At 37.4% G+C, this 23,929-nt stretch overlaps 2 protein-coding genes across 2 annotated transcripts; one reads left to right on the forward strand and one right to left on the reverse strand.

The window, feature by feature from the left end:
- Nucleotides 1-937: 937 nt before the first annotated feature.
- Nucleotides 938-6,736, reverse strand: LOC114143352 (cell surface A33 antigen-like). Its single transcript, XM_028015281.1, has 7 exons — nt 6,536-6,736; nt 5,531-5,676; nt 5,238-5,454; nt 4,871-5,035; nt 4,070-4,186; nt 3,846-3,978; nt 938-2,638 (listed from the first exon to the last, which is right to left on the reverse strand). The coding sequence occupies exons 1-7, from the start codon at nt 6,573-6,575 to the stop codon at nt 2,170-2,172; spliced, it is 1,287 nt and encodes a 428-aa protein (XP_027871082.1). The 5' UTR covers nt 6,576-6,736; the 3' UTR covers nt 938-2,169.
- A 9,717-nt stretch (nt 6,737-16,453) lies between these two features.
- On the forward strand, nt 16,454-22,921 carry grpr (gastrin-releasing peptide receptor). The gene is made up of 4 exons (XM_028013993.1): nt 16,454-16,955; nt 19,821-20,172; nt 20,518-20,631; nt 21,315-22,921. Exons 1-4 carry the CDS (start codon nt 16,648-16,650, stop codon nt 21,594-21,596), a joined length of 1,056 nt encoding a protein of 351 aa, XP_027869794.1. The 5' UTR covers nt 16,454-16,647; the 3' UTR covers nt 21,597-22,921.
- The last annotated feature ends 1,008 nt before the right edge of the window (nt 22,922-23,929 follow it).

The raw sequence follows: 23,929 nt of genomic DNA on the forward strand, positions 1-23,929 counted from the left end.
ACTATATAGAAGTTAGACATGTGTAGAAAAGTCTGCAAAATGAACTTGAAATTATGATATGGACTTCTAGCCAGGGGGGAGGGGAGGGGGAGCAAAACAAAACAAACAAAAAAAAAACTGTTAAAAAACTAAACAATTAAAACTGGTTAGCTAAATTTCTCACTATTTATCGTTTAACGCTTCATTTGGTCTGTCAATATATAATTTGTTTATATCCATTTTTGATTTAATGGCAAAGTCCATACTGCATTAGTAAATATCTGCAAAAAATAAATAACTCATTTTTTACTTTGCACATTTGGTTGTTTACAAACCACTTACTTTTTATGCATGTATTAGCAGTTTGTTTTAGGCATTCTCTTTAGACAACAGATTGTCTAAAAAAACATTCTAGAGATTCCTTTTGAAATTCAGAAAATTCAGCGTTGAATTTTGAAAGCAGATGCAAAATGGATAATATACAGCTCTGGAAAAACAAAACACAGCTGAGATGATCAGTTTTCTGATTTGACTTTATCTAGATTTATGTTTGAGTAAAATGAACATTATTTTCACAATGAACTACTGACAACGTCTCTGAAGTTCCAAGAAAATATTTAATATTTACTTACAGAAAATGACAAATGGACAAAATAACAAAAAGGATGCAGTGCGTTCAGACCTGAAATAATGCAAAGAAAACAAGTTCATATTCATTTAGAAACAACAATACTAATGTTTTAGCTCAGGGAGAGTTCGGAAATCAGTATTTGGAGGAATAACAATGAGGTTTTCAATGGGGTTCAGTGCAGTGAAGCTCCCAGAGCTGCGGGTTCGGATCAAGCAGCTCCTCTAAATCCTTGTGGATTCTGCAGCAAGAAATATTGAAAGAATGCTCTATGTCGCCCTTTAGTGTCAGGATTTTAAAATGTCCTGCTTATCCTGTGGAACAAACAACTTGGATTTTTCAAGAGAAATCTTTAATAAATGTAAACAGCAAAACAGAACAGCACGGTGCATTTAAAAATGTACATCACACATTCAGATTGAAATTATTTTTGTAGATTGAGTTTTATTTGTAATCAAGGTTTACTATAACAGAAAGAAAACAGGACGAGCATTATTAGACCAACAACCAGCATAAGAGAAAGCTCCATTTTAATGATATTATGGTTAACAAAAAGAAAATTAGATGGTTGAATTAATACATTTATATGCAGTGATACACTATTAGCCTTGTGCAAAATAAACCAAGTAAGCATAAAAAAGCACCAAGATAAAAGACTTCTTCTCTGCCAAGGAGGTAGTCTTTTAAATAACTACAGCTTTTATACCCAGCAGAAGCAGATGTTTAAAGGCACTATAAAAAAAATAAAATGAAAAAGTATTCAAAAAAGAAAAACACACTAAAATACCAACTAATCTAATTGCATAGATCACCTTCCACACATTTGGCACCTTTTCATAACAGCCTTCGTATTTGTACAAAACAAAATCTCTGACTGGAATGTGATCCAACAAAAACAACTTAAAATGTAACTGAATGTAAAAACTGAAACAGTCTTATATATTTAAAATATATACATTTTCACTTCTAAGGAGGATAATTTTTCAAAGTACACCTGATATTTGACATAAAATCCCGTGAAGCCTACCATTTACTATAATTAGCTCGACACATATGAGGAAGTTGTTAGGCACTTTAAATAATATGCAGCAATCCTAAAAATATATATTTTGTGTGGTGGATATGTGAAATGTTGTCCACCTCCTAAAGTGTTTATTATCTAGATTTTGCATACAAATGTAATTAATATTTGGCTGCATTTAAAGGGGCAGTATTATGCATTTTGAAGGTACATAGTGCCTTTTTATAGCACAATGTTTTTCACCAGAGTTGCACTGACTAGTAACTCGTATAGTGAGCTCAGCAATCATCTCAAAACAGATTGGAAAACACTTCGTTCGTATATGGCAACAAGATGTTCTGGTCTATTTCCTCTTCTCGTATAATTGATAACTGAACAATCAAAAGAGTCAATATCATGTTTTAAAATCCCAGGAAAAATTCCAATGGGGAATAACTTTTGCATTTGGGTTAAAAAAACCAAAAACATGTAAAACTGTTAAACAAGTCTGTGATTTAACACACATTAGCTGGATTACCCTCGTCATTCTAGTCCAGCTTCTCTAAGGTCTGTTGCGGTCATCTTCATAGCGGGGGTCTCTGCGATCATCATAGCGGCGGTCATCATCATAGCGGCGGTCATCATCATAGCGGCGGTCACCATCATAGCGCTCATTGCGGTCACTGGGTTTGCTGCGACGGTCATCGTAGTCACTGCGCCGGTCGTTATAGTCGCTGCGCCTATCATTGTAGTCGCTGCGTCGGTCATCGTAGTCGCTGCGTCGGTCATCGTAGTCGCTGCGTCGGTCATCGTAGTCGCTGCGTCGGTCATCGTAGTCTTTGCGCCGGTCGTCATAGTCGCTGCGCCGGTCGTCATAGTCGCTTCGGCGGTCGTAGTTGCGTTCACTCCTCTCCTCGTAGTTATCACGTGGATTAGCTGCTTTGGTCACACTGGTATCATCATATTGTCTGCTCTTCTCTTCATTACCTTTGCTACCCTCCCCTTTTCGAACAGACTCTTCGTCACCAACTCTGGAAATGAGACAACAGACAGACAATTAGGGTGAGGGGATAAGCTCCATTGACAGTCCACAAAAAGATGAGCTAGACAAAGCTGGTTGTACTTTTGAAGAAAAAAGTAGCAAATGTATCCTTGCAATTTTGTAAAACCTTAAAAAATATCTGAGATACAAATGGACAGTAAACATACCATTTGGTTGTGAAGGCAAAAAGGTTTATAATAATCACTGGGAAATGTATAAAGTTATACTTATTGCTAGCCAGGCTTTGCTTTGTACAGAGGGTTTGCTACTGAGAACCGACTGTTTTCTGGAACCGTGGACTCCAGAGAGCAGGATTTAAATTTTACAGCTTTTAAATTTTACCCAATCACAGCCCAAATAGTTCATCAAACTTGCTTGTTCTCATTAGGATTGTGTGAAATAAAGGAATTTGTCACGAGAGAATTTTAGGTAATCAGTACGCTCGAGTATGAAGACCCAAGCGTCCGCAGACAGTCAGCGCGGTTCATGGAATGTGCTCAGTACGCCCGAGTATGTGGGGGCCTTGAAGCTTACCAGAAATTGCCTGCACTGTAAAAAACTATCCCTCACTGCTAAGAGAGACATGCTGAGCTGAACTAGATGGCTGTTGATGTTAATTCAATATTTGGAAGCGTGACCAACATGAACTGAATAGTTTTGTTCACTTCCTCCTCTGCCATTTGTAAACTAAACACGTACTACAATTCTAAAACAGCATGGAAAATCGACCTTATTGTCCACAACTACTTCTTCTGCTTACTGATTGGTTTGATTGAAATTCTACCAGAGAAATCAACTTCAATGGCAGAAAGACCAGAAAGCTGAAGGGAGATGAGAATCAAGCGGAATAACATAAGAAGGCAGATGCCAGGCAAACTAAAAGCTTGTAACGTACTCTTCCTGTAAGAAATTAGAATTTCTTTCAATATTCTCCATTTTTGCCACAGTTAATTCATCATCAAAATGTACAAATATTTCCTGTCAAAATATCTTTTTAGTTATAACCTGATTTTCTTGTAAACTTGAAAGCCCCGATGTGAGCAGCTCACATATTCAACCTCAAACAAATCTCAGCCTCAGTCCGGGACAGTTGAGAATCTTGTACTTCATTTTGGATTTGCATTGTGTTATAACTAGCATGTTTCGTTTAGAGCTAGAGCGCGGGAGAAATAATAATAATAATAATAAAACATTACGGTGCCAGGGCATAATTCTCCTTCTCGTCGTCCTTCTTTCGGCAGCAACAGCAATAGATAATAATGATCAGTATGATCAAAGCTGCAACGACTGCTCCAATGATTCCTACAGTTGAAGCAATGTTCATGGTTGCTGCATAAATCAGAGAAGATGAGTTGAGACAACAACGCACAGGAGAATTAATCGCTGCAGCGATCAGATCTGTTAGAAGGTCATATATTACGTGGTAAGACTGAGAGTGTGAGGTTGCAGGAAGCTGAGCGAATCTTGTTTTGTGAGGTGCAGATGTAGAATCCAGAGGTCTCTTTGGTGATGTTGTACAGAGACAGGATGCCTCCCTCTGAAAGACAATCACAAACAAAACAAAACAAATAATGATGTATACTGAAGTTATAACTTATATGTAAGGCTGCACATCATAGAAACATTCAGTATTACTTCTAAAAATCTGGAATGACGACATCTGTTGCAATCAACCTTCAATACTGTAATAAACCAATAATGCATTGATGCAGAGGAGTGTAATGGTTCCTTATCTGTGTCTATGAGAGCTGCAAACAGATACCTAATTAAAAAATGAACCAAGGATCAATCTCATTTTATTGCTCTACTGCATATCAAAGTACTAGCTCATAAGTAGATTTCATTGCCAGCAGTGTTAAACAGTTGTCATAAGATATAATTGCAAACTGTTTGCATTTTTCTTCAATGTTTTACTTTCATTAACTAAAATACAAAGTTTTCAACACAGTACGTAATTCTGGATCGCTGCATGTTGCTGCAAACTTAAATCTTTCAGGATGAGTACATTTAAACTTTAATTGATTTCACCCTGATTGTCCAAATTCTCACTGAACTGTCTGTTTACAGTGATCATTTCACAAGAAAAAAATACTATTGGCAAAAGTTAAACATCAAACTAATTTAGTCTCATTTCTTTTTTTCTTTATCAGTTCCACAATTGTTTTGCAGAGGTTTACTCTCCTTTGTGTTTTTGTAGCTTCTGTGTGTCCTAAATACTTACTATCAGTGGTTCTGGGGTCATTAGCGCGAGGATTGTTTAGGACATCATAACTGTTCCACTTGTAAGTTGGAGGAGGAGACCCTTCCTCAGAAACACAGGTGAGGTTAATGTTTTGGCCGTACGTTGCTGTACCCTGAATCTTGCAGATGGGTTTAGATGGAGCCACTTGAAAAAATTAAAAGGATAAAGAGAGTGATATTATTTGTCTTTGAGAAATCTTTTTTTAAAGACAATTAAAAAAAATAAAAAATTCCCGCGCATGGTACATTGGAACTATTAAAAAGAATAATAATAAAAACACTGTTACTTACAATCAGATAAAACATGTGCAGCTACACAATCTCTCAGAATGCAAATTAAGAATTACCTAGAACAGTCAATGTTGCTGTGTCAGTATTTTTGCCTTTGTCGTCTTTGGGGATATTTATATGACACTTATATTTGTTGTTGTCTGCCGATGTGACAGAGTAAAGCTTAAGGTCAGCTTTCCCAGTTCCACCATTAACATTTACATCCAGAGACGCCCGGCCTTCTAATAGAATGTCTATGTCTCCACTGGGGTGATAGTATTTCAGAACCTCGTCCTGTTGAGAATCACAACATTAGAGAAATACTGTATGTCGATTGATTGAAATGAAAAACACACATAGAGATACTTACTTCACCAGCAGACCATGTGATAATGATCAGTTTTGGACTGGGTAGAGCGCTTGTAAATGTGCAGGGCAGTGTGATGTTGTCTCCTTTGGCGAACTCATACTGATCGTTAGGGATGTTAACCTGGATGGCAGCAGCAGCTGACCACACTGTAATAAATTAAAACGATGGTCATTTCCATGATCATGTGATCATACATTGTTGAATAAACAGCAACAATGTTCAACACTGAAGCTCATCATTAGGACTCAGCAGTGCTTCTGAGTTCACAAAAACACCAACTCACAATTTTAATCAACCGTTTATTTTTCGTGTTGATTTGTTTTAAATTATTTAAAGTTAAAAAAAAAAAAAATAGAAGCACGCGGCAGTGGCGCGACCTTTAGTGCAGAGGCCTTAGTCCTTGGTGATGTCACCAGTCACTATCCCGGTCGCCATCATTGTAAGTCTACCCGCCTTCCTGTCTGTCAAATGTCAAATAAAGGCCTCTAGAGCCAACAGAATCTCTTTAAAAGAAGGAACGAGTCATCATAAGAGCGTGTAATGGACCACTTTTCCAAAACGATCGACAAAAATACTCATATCAAAAATTTTATTCAAATTCCAAAATACTTCATTGATCCCATAGCGAAATTAAATAAATTTGTCAATAATGCCAAACGTATTTGTTAAACCGTTTAACAAAAATGTTTTTTGAATATTAACCATGGCTGTTAAAGTAAAACCTTGCATGTTAAGGCCAAAGGTTTTGAATATGGTCTGCTGGGCCTTGCGTTTTAAAATGGACAGTGTTGATTCTTAGAGCTGCTACTTGACACAATGTTTTTCGTAAAACTGTTAGAGGAAGAAGAAATTTAAGTAAAAAAAAAAAAAGTACAGTTTAATAAGAGAACGGGGCCTAGGTTGTATTTTTTCCTTCTTCAGAAAGTTGATTCTGGATGTGCGCAAACAGGTGTGGTCTTTAGCCAACACAAGGAAACAAGCAAATTCTCATTGACAAATACTCACCCACACAAAGCAGGGCCAGCGTAGAAGTTCTCCTCTCCATGGCAAAGGTGGTAATTTAATCAAACCAAACTCACGGCTCTATTTTCTTCAACCAAATAAGAAAAGCGGGCAGCCGATCGCCCAGGCTTTCATTTACATCGAAACCTGAAGACTCTCGACAGTGATGAGCCCGATGGGTGCGTCTGCTGCCCCGAGTTGATTGACGGCTTTCTCGGCCAATCACTACACAGCCCGCTCTGTAGGTGACTCTTTTGTCCCGCCCACCGCGCAGGTTTCTGCTTGTCCAGACATCCAGCAGGATATTTTGTCAGGAATCCTCGTTAAAGAAGCCTCGTTTCCACGAAATGGTCGAAAGCAGGAGAACATATTATTCCTTTTCACGTTTCGCTCTCACTCAATTGGTGAAGATATCCAACTTTGAGAATTGTGAGCAGGGGGTTGCTGCTTAATGCTCTCCATAATTGTAACAGAAATGTTTGTTTTCTTCCCTCACCTTGCAAGAATCACCTTAATGATGTTGTAAGACAGACAAAGTTTAGGAGAATTGATTAGCAGACGGTAATTTGCTGTCATAACTAATGTGTGCGACTGAGTAACAGAAATGTTTTTTTCCCCGGTCAAACTGGTTTGGCAGGTGTTGCACAAAATGACAAACGTGCCAGAACAGACACAGCAAAACAAAACAGGAAGGAAGAATTTAAAAGAATGCGGTTTCTGGTTTAGATATCTGTGCAGAATATTTCTAAGTATTACGCACAGATACCATAGCCTGTAGTTGGCACAGGCCTGTGTTGCTATAGCTACGTGTGATGAGTTCAATCGTTTTTCTTTCTTTTTTTTAATAAAAAAAAGGCTCAAATCATCAGACAGTGTTTGTCTGAAGGCTTTAGTATATTCGTTGTATGTAAACAGCTGCATGTTGATTTGATTTTACATAATAATTTCAACAATATTAATCACTTTCCACAGCCTGTCTTTGTCAGATGAACAAAATGAACATCTTACAGAGTTGCCAAGTATAGTCAGTAACAAAGCTTAGGGAAAATTTGACCACCTGTGCTGCCTCGTCGATTCGTAGCTCAGATAAATAGCTGAGTCGGTGTAAGTCGGTAGCTGCATGTCGGCGCTACGTGTCTAAAACTTTTACCGGGATGTTTACAAACCGATAACTATAGCAGTTAATGTTAAATATGATTTCTTATCACTCATTTCTTTATGTGACGAGACTGAAGTGGAAGCTTAGAGGTTGTGCTTAGCATAGCATTGGAACAATTTACACGACAAACACTAAAATATCACTTCATCAGAATATCCGACCCGTTTAAAATGAAAAGCTATCGTAGATGTTTGCACTAATCCTTTTATGAGAACTCTATATTCAAGAAAGAATTTGATGCAACTTGTACGTGTTGTGATTCTTATCCTTAAACTGCTGTCCACTTGTTTTGTCCCTTTGGTGCTTTTTGGCAGAATCGGTGTGACTTTATCCACAACAACATAAAAGCTCAATTTATGCTGTTATAGGAAGATGTCTTACTTGGCCTCACTAAAAGCTCAACAGTTCAGAGTTTCTCATATTGTCACTATTTAAATATCATATTCATTGTTCCAGGTAGGGGAAGCCATGCTTTGCTGCATTTTACAATGAACCTAAGTTTTATATCCAGACTATCAAAGACAAAAAATAGCTATTAAAACAATTGAACTCTGTACTGCTTTGAATGAACAGTTGGGAACCGAAGCCCCGTAGCTTTTTCTTCATCTTGAATATATTTATCTGTATTTGTTTTTCTCTGGAGGCAGAACAAATGTTTCACTCTGTCGTTGTGCAGTGTGTCTGTGAATAAAGTTTAAAAAAAAAAAACATCCCCCCTCCCCCACACCCAACAGACTTCTTGTGGCTTTGATGTCACAGTGATGTCACTCATCCTGTCTATGACATCACTGGCGGCTGCCTTTGTATTCCCAGATTCCACAGAGAAATTCATTTGCAGTTTGAACCAGAGAGCAAAGATGGAAGAAGAACATTTTTTGTTGGCAAAAATTAACAATTTGCAGAAGAACCGCAGCAAGCTGGCGGAGGAGAACAAAGAGCTTCAGAAAACTGTGGAAAGTCTGAAGATTAAACTGGAGCAACTCAACAGAACAAACAACACACACAACTGGCAAAAGGAAAATAACATACTTGTAAATACGAATGACTATTACAAGAAACAAATCAGAAAAATTCATCTGGACCTGGCGGAAGTAAATGCAAGTGTACGCCAAATAAGTTGTGATTATGAAGACCAGTTAAGAATAAAATATACACTGGAAGACGAACAGAAAAAACTGAGATACACTTTAGAGGACGATTTAAGAGAAAAAACAGAAAAACTCGAGTGGCTAGAGACAGAAAATGAAGAGTTACATAAAGAGATTGTAGCTCTGAGGATTAAAAATGATAGGATCAAATCCAGGGTGGCAGAAAAAAGCAAAGATGTCCAGCAAAGGGAAGAACCAGTCAGGGTAAATATCCAGGAAGAGGAACTTTCAGCATGTCAGAAAGTAGCGAGAATTTTTATGCATTTGTACGGTTCAAGTACGTTGGCGTATTGGGTGCCACCCTGGGTTTTTTTTTAACAGAAAAGGGTATTTTGGGTTGTTGGAAACAGGATGTTTGTGGGATAGTGATGATTTAAATGAATTACAAATATCAATACTCTTGTTTGCTTTTGGAATTTGTGCCTAGTGAGAGATGCTTGCAGGAAGACATCTAAACGGGTCAAACTGGAAGCTGACACCAGATGGTCTGCAGCAAGAGTGATGACTGACGGATGATTAAGGGTCGAAGTTTATGGACCAGAAACAGAGGAACTGTACATGAGACAGGGATGCACAAGACACCTCCTTGTTCTGTGGGTTCATCAGTTCCTGCATCGTTTCTACAGAAGGAAATAAACAAGAACTCTGAATTTTGCATTCTACATTACGGCAGCTTGCAGGTGCAACACACCTGTGACTCAAGAGAACAGAAGAAGCAGCTGCTATGTGATTAACTCAAGATAACCAAATCCAGGGGTCTCAAACTCCAGGCCTCGAGGGCCGCAGTCCTGCAGTTTTTAGATGTGCCACAGGTACAAAACACTGGATTGAAATGACTTGATGACCTCCTCCTTGTGTAGATCAGTTCTCCAGAGCCTTAATGACCTAATTATTCTGTTCAGGTGTGGTGCAGCAGAGGCACATCTAAAAGTTGCAGGACTGCGGCCCTCGAGAACTGGAGTTTGAGACCCCTGAATAGGCTCTGTAACTAGGACCGCCCTAAGGAAATAAAAAGAAAGTCTCTGGGAGGAGCTGTTTTAGAGCGGGTAGATTGTAACTAAAGCACGCTGCTGTCCGTTCTCCTTGCTAATAAATCTAAAACTCACTTGTCTCTCTCTTCTTTTTCAGTTTGAGAATGAGTTTAGAGATCCTTTTCCGGGACTGGTATTTGGTTTACCAGCTGGAATCTGACGCTTGACGGGACTCCGTGGAAGGGGAGAGACAACTGAGAGTAAATTCTCTTTTAGAAGAAAAGCGTGAATGAGTTGATGGCGTTCGCGTTAAAAGAAATCCTGTGTAAGAAACGCTGTGAATCCTGGGCTCTAACAGCTGAAACTAAACGGCTTTAACTTTATGCTGTTGTGGTGATAATTGGATGGCGGAGTCCAGCGAGCAGCCGCTTAAATCCGTCTTAAAAGTTTCATTCCGTAAAAAAACAGGGCGGCGGAGTCCTGCGTGAAGACGCTTCAGCTCCGGAACTGAAGTGTGATTGGAGGTATAAACACCTTTAGGTATTTTATCTCATTTAAAGTAACGGGTTTGGAAGGAGCAAACCAATTGTGGATGCAGAGGCAAGAATCCTCCACTGGTAAGAGTCCAAGAAAGGATTACCACAATTGGTATTTTTAATTGTTACCCACTATAAAAAAGAAACCAGTTTTTAAATCAGCCTAGGTGTTGACAAACTGGTCTAAATTGTTTAAAATGGGTAGAAATAGCAGGAAGTGGAGAGAAGTGTTTCAATATGTGTTCGTTTAATTTCTTTTATAAATGAATTCATTTAAATTGTCCGGGATGGTAGAAAAATAACTGCAGTACTGGAGAATACACAGCAGATGGCGGCATAGCAACCATTGAACGAATTACTGCTTTATATTTCAACAGTAAATGTAAATCAAAAGATTAACAGCAGTGAAAATATTGGGAGTGTGTTGAAGGGCAGGTCCCTGATAAAATACAAAATATCTGAATAAATGGATAGTAAAGTACAGGTTAAAAGGTTAATTAATACTAAAATAGAACTAGAACTATAGGATAAAATAAAAACTAAAGAAAGAGCCAAGAAATTAAGGAAACAGAAGATTGTGATAACAGTGTGTTGGCAAATAAATAGATGACTAAATGAAAAACTAACCAATTAAATACAGGAATAAGTAGATGAATATAATAAATAAAAAAATATCTAAAAACTGGAACAAAAGTCATGAAGGAAAACAAGTAACAGACAGGAGTGTGAAACACAAGAAAGGGGAATATGAAAGTTTTTTAAGAAGGAAAAGGATGAGGAAACTTTAAACAGTTAAAGTTTCATAGAAAGAAAAATAATGATGAAAACTACTAGCTCATGGTTTGCAGGAATTAACAAACTGAGTAGTAGGTTTGGTAAGTAGGCATATGTGGTGATTTAGAAATAAGGAGAAAGGCAAGGAGCAAGTGAGTCAAAGTAAGAGAATGGAAAGATGATTTGAACAAATATCAAATTAAAATGATCGTTGTGTTCAAGTTGCTCTCATAGCAGTTTGGAAGAACTTAATAACTGGAAATAGAAAATAGATCTTATAGAGAAACAGCTAAAATGCTTTGCATGGTCCAAAGGATGTTTATAAAAATCTAAGTAATAATTATATAGAATTATAAGAATTAAAATATTAGATAAGAATGTTAATTATTCTTTTAGATTATAAAACAACAAGCTGCAGCTGATTCTGGACATCTTAACATTCTTTTAATAATTAACAAAACTTTATTAAGATAGAGAAATATTAAATCTACAGGACTTACTTTTAATTGATTCAGTGAAACTAAAACTAACTCTCTTATTAAATAGTAATTGATCAAACAGAGGAACACATAGCCTTCATGGATTTCAAATGCACCATTAGCTCTGCTCTTGAAACCTTTATTTTTATTGCCAATATAAAAAAAAAACAAATGTTTGCAGTCCAGTTTAAAGAATCCAAAACAGATTACAGTTTCTCCGGCTACAAGATCAATGTACCAATGGGCTCTTTGCACCTGCTGCGCTGACGTCACAACCGCAAGCGCAAATGCGTTCTCTTTTTTCGCTTGAGTTACCATGACAACTAGAAAAGACAGTCTTATTTCAGTCGCAAATAAAACAATACTATGAACATTGGTGTCTTCCTAATATAATGGGCTTTTAAGTTTTCATGGATTTCCAAACGATCCTGAATTAAGAAGATGCTGGCTTGTAAATATTCGTAGCTACCAGTTAAAGCTAACGCCGCACAGCAAAGTTTACAGCCTTCACTTCACTCTGGATCAACTTCTTCAGCCTAAAGCAGAAGGTAAAGGAGCTTTCTGTGTTATTTCCATGGAATCACTTCTGTATTCAGCCTGAAAGAGAGTTTATGGGAACCAGAGAGCAGACCAGAGCCAGACAGCCGAGCTACTGATCCGCCTGTACAAACCGCTATAAACACCGTCCTGCTTCACAAGAAACATGCAAAACTAATAAAGCGAAATAACACGGAGATCTTAAGGAACACGGCCATATTTTTCTAAAAGCAACAACTCTGAACCTGAACCGTCAGCTGAACTAGAACTCCGACACAAGAGCTGCTCTACTGTTAAGCTATGGGCTTGTTGTTCCTCAGGCTTCAGAAGCAAAAAGCCTGAACCGTAAAATCCCCGTTACTTGGTCTCTGACACTAACGACAATAAACACAGGTAATATACTTGAAAACAAGGTAAAAACATTGTCCGTTAGAATGGATGAAAAATGTTTAGATACTTAAATAGCACATTTTTACAAGAAAAATGTCTAGCATAAGCTAAAGCTAATGTTAGCCACAAAGTTTAAAGAAAGTAAAACTCACCTTCGTATCTGTGTATAACGAGGCGAACATCTTAAAACCTTTCTCCAGCTTACTTGTCGGGGCTTCGGATCGATGTACATCATTAATTGTTACCTTGGACAAGCCCTTCAGACGCCCAGTGTAAAGAGCCTTTTTCAATAGATCGGAAACGATTGAGCCGCTTTTCCCCGAACGCGGAAGCTGAGGTGCAAAGAGCCCATTGTCGTTAGTGCCACGGTCTTTTAATTTATTCTTTGCAGGATTCATGCATTCATTTTACTTACTGTTAATCTCACAGATTTCCATGGAAAACAAAGTAATTCATTTTCTTTGAAAAAAATATTCTTTTGAAATTTAGACTCAACAATATGAAACAATTTGTCGAGAAGTCCCTTCAACTTCTGAGACTGTACAAATATTTGGTCCTTTGCACAACAGTGAAGAAACACTCTTTACCGGTGAAGAAGCCTTCTGTTAGCGACACTTTCTGATACTTCTGTCTAGACTCGCTCCTGTCTTCATCACAGCAACGGTGCTTTTCTTGTAACATAATGATGTTCACCCTCTTCACACCTCTCCATTTGTACAAGAAGCCAAAGCCAGGGGTCTCATTTAGCACCGTTGGTTCATCTTCTATATAAGCCTGTTTGTCTTTGACTTGGACACATGCCTAATGAGGCGTAAAGCACCTTTTCACATGAACGCACAAGTAAAAGTCTGAGTGTCTTTATACAACGGAGGGCAAGCTCTGTCAAACTTTCTTTGCAGATGCATGTTTCTTGTTGAAATAATGTAGCATCTCAAGATGAGAACAAGATGTTTTTCTTTCCCTTTTGTTTTCTGAAGTTACAAACTTATAACGTAAACACAAAACGAAGCCAAAAAGCCATTTGCTTTTGGGAAAGATCCTGTTTGTACTTTACTTGCAGCTATTTCCATCATGTTTTTTCTGCCCTCATTGTTTAAATTGAGGGAATAAACTCAACTTAGACAAGTTGAGTTTAAGTTGTTTAACTTAACAACTTGGGTTAGACAACTTAACTTGTTAAGTTGTTTTCTTCCCGTTTTCTTTTTTCTGTGGACTTTAAGTTATTTCTAGTGTTCTCATTGTGGAAAAAAATAAATAAGGATATGGTGAGAAGACTCCAGTTACCAATAATTTTCAAGTTTATAGAAAAATATGTAAGTCTTTTATATTTTTTCCCATTTTTTATATTTTCTCTCTCAGTTTTTCCTTTTTACTTGGAAAACTGCTATATTTTTTTCTGACCTTGTTACTCTGTTTTTCTTCACCCATCCAACAGAATGGCTGACAATCTAAATCTTCTGCTCCACCCCCCATCTCTCCGCTTTCTTTTACGTCTTCTTGTGGCTTCTTTACTACGCGTCGTACATTTTCTCTTTTTGAGGAATTGAGGAACAAAGTATTTACTGATCCAGCGCCGACTTAACAGGTCTTGTGGATTTCCGGTCCTTGAACAAAGCATCTCATCATCAAACATAACCTGTTTCCACGTAATTTGTCAATAATTTATTCTCCTGAGGACAACAAAAGGCAGCCTGAGTACAATCAGTGGTTCTTGTATCAGAAGTGACACAGATCCAGAGGCTTTTATTTGCGAGCTCATCGCTTAGAGTTGTTGGCTGGGAAGATTTCGTCCGATCACCCGCTGCCATTGTTCTCTTTAACTCCTGCTGCCTCAGATGTGTGCTAATTTCCATCACGTCGTCCAAATGTGCTAGCTCATTATAGATTCAACATGGATGTATGTTCTTTTTCAGGAGATGTGGTAAAGGTTAAAAGAGCTCTGTTTTCATTTGTCTGGTCGTGCTCAAAGCCTCGCAGCGTCTTTGCTCGATATTTACATGACATTTCAAGCTTGAAGACAGACTTTTTTAAAATAAAATTTATTAATTTCTTTGATTTTATTTGGGCTAAGCCAGAATCAGTTCATTAAGGGTGATGAATTATCGAATTAGAGTTTGTTTTTTTTTCTCACTCTCTTCAGTCTAGAAGTGTAAAATTTCCCCATTAATGTGCCTCCGCTTAACAGAGAGAAGTTTCCGGCTCTCCTGGCTTTATCATCTCACCTCAACATGACTGAAAAAGCAAATTAAAGGTAAAATGGGGCTTGCAAGCACTTACTGCAAATTCAATTTTCTTCCTGCTCTCTGTAAACCATAGCAATAATCCAGGATCATAGATGCTCTTTCTCCAAGTGGCATTGCTAACCTGCTGCTCTGAGTCATTGACGTATTGTGTTTATGCCCAAGCATTTTCTATTACATCAATGTTCCGCTGCAAAGGTGAAAAGGTGTTTCATGGATTACTTTTCTCTTTCATGACCTGCTGCTGAAGTTTTTAGAGGTCCTTTATCGTCTCCTACACCTGTGGAGAGCCCATTTTCTGTAGCAGCCACATATCTGTTCAGATGTGATGCTGCCTGGAGACCAGCTGAGCATTTGTCGGGTGTGAGTTCGACTGTGTGGTCTTTAAAATCCCCAGCATCTTTTGTCACTTTAAGAAAGAATAAATGCACCTACTCTTTTGGCAATGTCTCAAAAACTTTCAGAAAATGCTGGTGTATGTTTCAAATGATGCACTCAGCTGTGAGTACAGATATGCAACAGGTTAAAAAACAATGGATTAAAAAATGGCTTAAATCAGAAAGAAAAAAACATTTAAAACTGAAATTACCATTAACATTTACTGAGTAATGGAGGGTTAAATGGTGGGGCAGCTGTTAGTGCTGTTGCTTTGAATCGAGACGGTTTGAATCTTGCATGGTGCCTTTGTGCACTGAGTTTGTAGAAAGTATATATTTGTACGTTTGTCCCTTGTCCACTTTAATTTTTAGTATGTACAATAGAAAACCTTTTTTTTAAATATAATTTAATGTTACAATGTTACTATCCTGTTTCTTTTTGTAAATATTTAAATATAAATGTAATAAAAAGTAGATCTATGTTAGCCCAGAACTGCCAGTCAAACACAACTGTCACAGAAATTAAGTCTAATTCGGTATTACAAAGATGAGGGAAGATGTAATGAGAAACGTAACCAGGCAATAAACAGAGTAAATCCAAGAATATATATATATATATATATATATATACTTACTTTATCAGGAGCACCTGATTAATTGATTGTTAATAAACACAGCAAATCACAAATAGAGAGGCAGTAATGTACGGCACTTAGACACCTAGAGGTGGTAAAGAACAACATTCTAAACCTTAAAACAAATGGGCTATAACACCAGAATACACCGGATGCAACTTCTTCCAGCTAAGAACAGAAAACTGACCTCATTGTCTTGGGAAGCTTTAAAACACATAGCTAAATTTATACCATTAAGATCGTTCTGAAGGCAAAAAAGAAAAGAAAAAAAAGAGAGAGAAAAACGGAGCGAGATGTAGGCTACCTAATAAAGTGGCCGGTGAGTGCACACCCAGAAAAAAAAAAAAAAAAAAAAGGCAACAGGTGCGCTGATTAGGCAGTAAGTAGCTGAAATGTCAACGTGAAATGAACTTTTAAAAATTAAATCAAGAAACGAGCTTCAATAAAATAACAGGAAACAAGAGTTAATTTGATTTCACAACAAACCCAAAGCATTCGGCCTCCATAATGTCGACTACTGTATGTACACCAACTGGATAACAGGAATTAATTAAACTTTAAAAAAAACAACTTTAATAAAAAAAAACAACAACAACAAAACTATGTTACATAATGCAAATTAAATTCAAAAGTTGAATTAGTCTTGCTTTGAGCGCACAGAGTGGCTGCGCGCTCAGACCCTGAAGTCATGCGCACACTTCCAAAGTTGGACACTGAGCTTTATCAGCTCCTCTCCATGGATGTACAGGAGCATTACGAGAACATATTTCCCGTCATCTCTTCTGCGTTCTGTGGCAGCCAGAGAGATGGAGAGGATTCACGCTAACGCATCGCGCAGCATCCCTTGATCGCGCAGCTCCTCGCGGAGGATGTGGTTTGCCGGCGCGGCCATCGCCTCCGTTTACGGGGCCATCAGCGTTTTGGGACTCATTGGCAACATCACGCTCATCAAGACGTTTTGCTCGGCCAAATCTATCCGCAATGTTCCCAATCTGTTCATGTCGAGCCTTGCACTGGGGGACGTTTTGCTGCTGGTGACATGCGCTCCGGTGGACGCCAGCCGCTACCTTTCGGACGAGTGGCTGTTTGGGAGGCTGGGCTGTAAGGTCATCCCCTTCATTCAGCTCACCTCTGTCGGGGTGTCCGTGTTCACCCTCACGGCCCTCTCTGCTGACAGGTAAGCTGTTGTTTCACTTGTAATCCGTTGTCTAAGCAAACATCCAGCATTGATCAGCTGAGTATTGTGATCAGCGTGCTTTAAAAGTGACTGTTCTTAGTTCGCAAGCAGAAAATTGGCAACTACTTATTTATTTTTAGTTACTAAGTGACGCTGCTTAGCCACGTTTCATAGATTTACCACTAAACTAAAAAAATGTAATGACTGATTATAAACGAGGATCAGAATCAAATAAATAAATAACTAAAAAATGTGTGAGTCAAAGCTGTTGGACAATTCTTTAAACACATAAATCTATGTACATTAGACATTCCTTCCAGTTTTTAGTATTGTAAAATAGTAATGTTTAAAAAAAAATCACCATAGTTTCTTTTACAGAGCATTTCATTCACTGAATTGTGCCTGAGCCTTTTCCTCCCTTTTCTGCCATTTGCCGTAGTGCCTTGAAAACTGATTAAGGTTCATCATTATGGAGATTTCTCTAAACCTTTCAGTACTGACAAAAACACAGCTGACAGGCTGATTAAATTTAGCTGATTAAATTAGCTTTAAATTCAGCTTTGCAGTATTTTTTTTTATCGTGGCACAGGTTACACACATATATATATATATATATATATATACACAGTACAGACCAAAAGTTTGGACACACCTTTCTAATTCAATGGGTTTTCTTTATTTTCATGACTATTTATAAGGCAAGAAATCCCACTTATTAACCTGACAGGGCAGGTTGACCTATGAAGTGAAAACCATTTCAGGTGACGACCTCTTGAAGCTCATCAAGAAAATGCAGAGTGTGTGCAAAGCAGTAATCACAGCAAAAGGTTGCTACTTTGAAGAAACTAGAATATAAGGGGTATTTTCAGTTGTTTTACACTTTTTTGTTTAGTGCATATTTCCACATGTGTTATTCATAGTTTTGATGCCTTCAGTGTGAATCTACAACGTCAATAGTCATGAAAATAAAGGAAACTCATTGGATTAAAAGGTGTGTCCAAACTTTTGGTCTGTACTGTATATATATATATATATATATATATATATATAAACAATAATAAATAGATGTGCATTCAAACTTTGTTACAGAGATAGAAAACATATAAAACAAAGATTTTCTATTTATCTTCCCTTTATACATTCATTTCCCACTGGCCGATTATTTAACATGGTATTACATAAAATGGTTTCCCCAGAATGTATATTTGATTTTTTCCCCTTTTTTTGTTGTTTGTAAAGATTTTTACCACACGAAAATATTGGTGACATTTTTATTTTAATGGCAGATGAAATTAAGCTTTACAGTGCATCCGGTAAGTATTCACTGTGCTTCAATAAACTTTGGGTCAAGGTTTATTACTTTAGAGCCTTGACCCAAGTCACATTAAATTAATCTTTTCCTGAAAATTATCCACACACATAGCCCATCATGACAATGCAGAAAAAAGTTTTTGTGCCTTTTGCAAATTTATTGCAAACAAAAAAACTAATAAATCACATTTAAGTAAGTATTCACACCCCTTGCTCAATACTTTGTTGATCCATTTTTGGCAGCAACGACAACCTCAAGTCTTTTTGAATATGAAACTCTCCATCACCATCATATTTGAAATGGTTTCCTTAAATATCAGACAGGATTACTGTGCTTTTTTAAGACAGATGTCACACAACAACTGTGAAAGTCCCTCTACAGCACTGGCCACTCTCTGAAAACACTTGTTGGATCTGCGTCTGTACTTCCCAGTGATACTTTCTGAATAGAATCGCTGTTGAAGTAGGTTTTTCCATGCTGAGGCTCATCACCTTTCTTCTGCCAAACTCACCACAAGTCACGCATTGAACTGGCCAAGGTGATTATGCAAATGCAGCACAAATGCAGACACTCAGCTGTGTAAATGTCAGCTAATTAAGACGTTGCACTCATGACATTGTCGGGACCTCAAATAGCCAGGAAACTCGAATTCAAATTCAAACATACTTTATTAATCCCAAAAGGGAAATTAACTACCATAGGTCTCATGTCTCATGTCAGTCAAATGGTATTTCTGATCAAGTTTTCACTATTACGGCAGTCAGTATGCGAAAAAAATAAAATAAATAAAGATCTTATGTCAAAGTTATTCTCCAATGCCGTGGTAAATTCAAGTCTCTCTTTCAGGCTGCCTGGCACAGGTCACACTATTGTCCTGACAGAAATGAAGACTGGTGGAACCAGTGACTGTTCTCTGAGCTAGTGATTGTGTTGATTATCAAGAAAGTACTCCATTCTTACTGGCTGTATCATTACATCCTTTGGTGGATTAGAGGCATAAAAGCAACACTCTTCCATCCCACCTTGCTACTTGCAGTATACCCCACACAGAGAGAAAGAATGGTGTTCAAGTATAAAAGGTTTTTATGATATGTGCCTCAGAAAATAAATTCCCATTCTTCAGCTTAGAAAAAACACACACACATACACACACACACTTTTAGGTGTTTCAACGTGAATTACTAATTTAGTTAAAAGTAGAGGTGTGAGTTCTTATATACATATATATCTAGGAAGATGCGTACATTTTTCCTGCAATTTAAAGCGCTTACAAAATGAAAAAGTGCCCATATAAAAGCTCAACCAAGCCTACTAACATCTGACAGGTATTCTGTCAAGCAAAAAGAACAGAACTGACTGGAATAGAAAGATTTATTGCCGTTGTACACAACTGGCCTTGCTGCCAGTACAACAAAATTACAGATGCTACATTCAAAGTGCTATTTCATCCTATTATTAAAATTAAAAGAATGAGAGAAGCGTTTTTACATGTTCCCACGAATTTCTCACTTTAATTAACAATTAAAAATATTTATTATCTGTTTTTTAATCAGGTACAGGGCCATCGTGAAGCCCCTTGATCTTCAAAAATCGACCACCACAACCAGCATTGTCCTGCGAGCCGCATTCATCTGGGTCTTCTCCCTCATCTTGGCAATCCCCGAGGCTGTGTACTCGGACCTGCACACCTTCAATGTGACCTCTACAAACGAGAGCTTTGTTACTTGCGCCCCCTACCCCCACGCCGGAAAACTGCACCCTCAGATTCACTCCATGGCCTCCTTCCTCATTTTCTACGTCATCCCCCTGTTGGTGATAAGCATGTACTACACCTTCATCGCCCGCAGCCTTTTCAAGAGTGCGTCCAACCTTCCCATGGAGGGGAATGTCCATGCGAGACGACAGGTAAGCTGTATAGTGGCTTTGATTGTAGTTTCCTTACAACAACTTGCTGAAAATGTTTGTGTTATTTTCTTAAATTTCACCACTTCAATTACGTCCTCAAAGGAAAACTATCCATCCTGCCTTTCTGACCGTTATACTCGTTTTGCCTCTAATTTCCATCATCTGTTTTGGATTTGCTTTCAAAATACCAATATAATACAATACAGTGTCCACAAGCTGTGTTTAAATGTCTTTTGCCATTAGTTTTATGTTTGTTTTGATAAACATTTTTTTAAAAATCCTTTATTTAATGCCAGGCATGTATTTTGTTCCTCGATAACATTTTGAAACGGTTTCAATCAACAGGTAGAATCCAGAAAACGGTTGGCCAAGACAGTTCTTGTGTTCGTTGGTCTCTTTGCAGTGTGCTGGCTGCCCAGTCACGCCATCTACTTGTACCGCTCCTATCACTATTCCCAGGTAACCATGAACAACATTGTCATCGTTTTTGGTCTAGCTAAAGTTTAAAATCTTCTGCAGTTTCTTTTCTTTAAAAATCTCTTCCTCACAGTTGCATCACTGCATTAAGTTAAATGGACTGAGATGTTACCTCATACCTAAATCTGTTTGGAGCACCAAACCGCATAAAATAAGCAAAAAAATATAGTTAGTCAGGATTGTTACTTACAAAGTTTGATTGAGCCTTTATTGGTTTTATATTGAGGATTTTCAATTTGACTTTCAATCCAACACTTTTTAGTTGTCGATAAATAAAAGCCTGACTATAGTCCTGATGTTCCAAAATGACAAACACAAATAAATAATTAGTTTTTAAGGGGATGTAATTCATAATAGGAATAATTCAATTTAACAACAGACTTTGACAAACATAACATTGATTCTTTACAATGTGTGAGCCGGTTGTAATGTGATATTCCTGAAACGATGCTGTTGAAGTGCCTGCTTGGTTTGCTGAGCCTTTTTCCATGAACAAACTACAATTAAAAAACAAAAAGTGTATTTAGTCCCAGCATGTTTGACTGACAAATACATATGAAACACTAAGGTGTAAAAGAAAAAGGGAAAAAAAGGAATAAATGGACAAAATCCTTTTTCACACTACTGTACATATGTATAATCCGTTTCTTTCTCTCCTCTGCCAGGTGGACACGTCTCTGGGTCACTTTGTGTTCAGCGTTGTTGCTCGGATTCTGGCCTTCACCAACTCCTGCATGAACCCGTTTGCTCTTTACCTGCTGAGCAAAACCTTCAAGAAGCAGTTCAACCAGCAGCTGTGCTGCTGCCGTCATTTCATGTTCAAACACTCCCCGCAGAGCCCAACACATTATAACACACGCATGACTTCAGTCCACAGCACACGTCACTCTGTGGCAAGTCTGACAATGATCAATGGCAGGCAGCTCTGTCAGGAGGACTGCGTGTAAAAGTGTTTGTGAGAGAGAGATGTAAATTTGTGATCTTTTTCTCCACATGAAAAGCTAAACGTTGAAAATCTAGACTTTAAAAACACTATAGAGTTCTGTGGTGATGACTTTGTGTAAAATGTTCGGTGTAGACTTGCGATTGTGGTTGTGAAATAACTTCAATGCTGTTTACATTTTTTTTTTTTTTTTTTACACTTTTAAAGTTTCTAGGCTGCATTTATGCATTTGAGAAGACAGCCTGCAAGCTTTCATGTACAGTTTGGCAAATTATGTGGTTAATGATCAATTTGTGCTTGTATATGTCTATCAGTTTGTTTTTTAATGAATCTCCTTATGGTCTATTCCTAAAATAGCATAAAACATAAGCAAAAGAAAGAAAAAAAAACAGAATAGGTACATCAGTTGGAAGCAGTCTCTGTATTTTGATGGACAAGGCATTGAAGAAATGCATGAGAGAAAGACTCTACCTCCCAGAGAAAGAAATTAAGCCCAAATTGCCAACTAAGAACGCGTTAAAACTTACTTAATTTCCCAAATATTTTTAAAATAATTAATCATTAGTTAGTTTTAAATGGTGGTTAGTGTTTTAAAATATTGTAATATTTAGGTAAAGTTTGTTTTTTTCTTTCCATCTCACCCTCAACTTGATCAGCATCAATGGGTTCAGAGTTACTTCAAATCCAAATTTTCTCTGGCTCGAGCCAAACTGGGAAACAATCCACAAAAACCAGCCAGGGAGTTGGGCCAGATCTCCCAGTCACAGAAAGGCACATTGGTTCAAACAGCTGTTTGGTTTGAGACCCGGTCCATTTCACAAAGAGTTGACCGAACAAGATCAGTAGAATAAAGAAGATCACAGCTTCTTTATTCTACTGCTATGAAGAACTCAGTATTTTTCTTCTCCTAATTTTGTTTCTTCAAAATATCACCAGATATAACAACGTCATAGTTAAACTCTGGAAAATCTTCCTTCAAACTCCTGGGAGAGATGAAAAAAAACTTTTGATTAAAGTAAAACCTTTAGTTGGCATAGATAATATCTGAGACTTTTTTTTTTTTATTCCTATTTTTGACAGAATAAAAATTGTGGAGCATGTTATTTATATTCTGTTAATTACATCAGTAGAAAATAGATGTTGATGTGATGATAACGAATGTATTTGTTGACTATGTGCAGTTAATTTGCAGATAATTGTTCTCCTCATTAGTATAGTGGTGAGTATCCCCGCCTGTCACGTGGGAGACCGGGGTTCGATTCCCCGATGGGGAGTGAAGTTTGTTTCAGATCCCTCTTGAAAATGAGATCTAGATCTCAACAGGGTTTACATGATTTAAAAAAAAAAAAAAAAATGTTTAATGAAATACACCTTCATTCTGACAAATGCCCAGAGCCTCCTCTCTTCTTTTAAATTGCAATAAAATCATTCACTGTCTTAGGTGAAGAATTCATAATCCAAAGAACAATTATGAGATTGAGACTGAAGTCAGTTTATGTAAATTAAGTCATACACCTTAGTTTCTGACACCATACAAATAAAAGTTTGCAGATGTGAAACCTGTGGTAACGGCGACGTAATTAATTCAATGTTTCTAAGAAAGAAAAGCTCAAGCCATGTTGTGCGAGTGTGTAATTCAGTCTGTACCGTATTTGTACAAATTGAGTATTTGGCCAATTTATTTGAAGACTAAAATGTAAATTATGTGTTTAATAGTATTTAGGCTTTTTTTTTTATTGCAACCATTGTGAAAAAAATAATGGCACTTTTGTTAGATCTATTAGTTTTGTTGGCTTTCTGTTCTTGATTTATTTTTCTATTTTAAAACAGGACGTTTAATGGACAGCATTTTTGAGTAAAGATAAACAAAGTGATAGTCTGTTTTATTTTTGTTCAAGACAATAAAGCTATGTAAGGCAAAAATGACATGAATATTGTTTTAACCATATCACAGGAAAGGTGTTAAGAAACGTCAACCAAGAAATAATGCAACAAAAATACAATTTGTGCAACATAAAACCTGTCAGAGATATTTCAGTCTTAATTTATAGATGTTGTACGTTCCAGGAGCTGAACCTGTTGTTTCTGCTCCCCTAAAAGACCCTCTTCCAACAACACATGCAGCCAGCTGACTCGTTATTAATGCTGATGAACGGAGCTTAATGCGATGATCTTCATCCAGTGAGACAAGGTTTCAGTGGCACGTTAAGATATTTTTAGGTCTTTTAAAAATACAGAGGGGCGCTATCTTGCATCCCGTCAGCCACTGTTTGTCAATTTGCCAACAAATGTGCCTGATGTTGCAGCTAAATCCACTGGAGCCACTTCTGTTTTATC

This window comes from Xiphophorus couchianus, chromosome 4, assembly GCF_001444195.1.
Source record: "Xiphophorus couchianus chromosome 4, X_couchianus-1.0, whole genome shotgun sequence".
In the NCBI taxonomy this organism is placed as follows: Eukaryota; Metazoa; Chordata; class Actinopteri; order Cyprinodontiformes; family Poeciliidae; genus Xiphophorus; species Xiphophorus couchianus.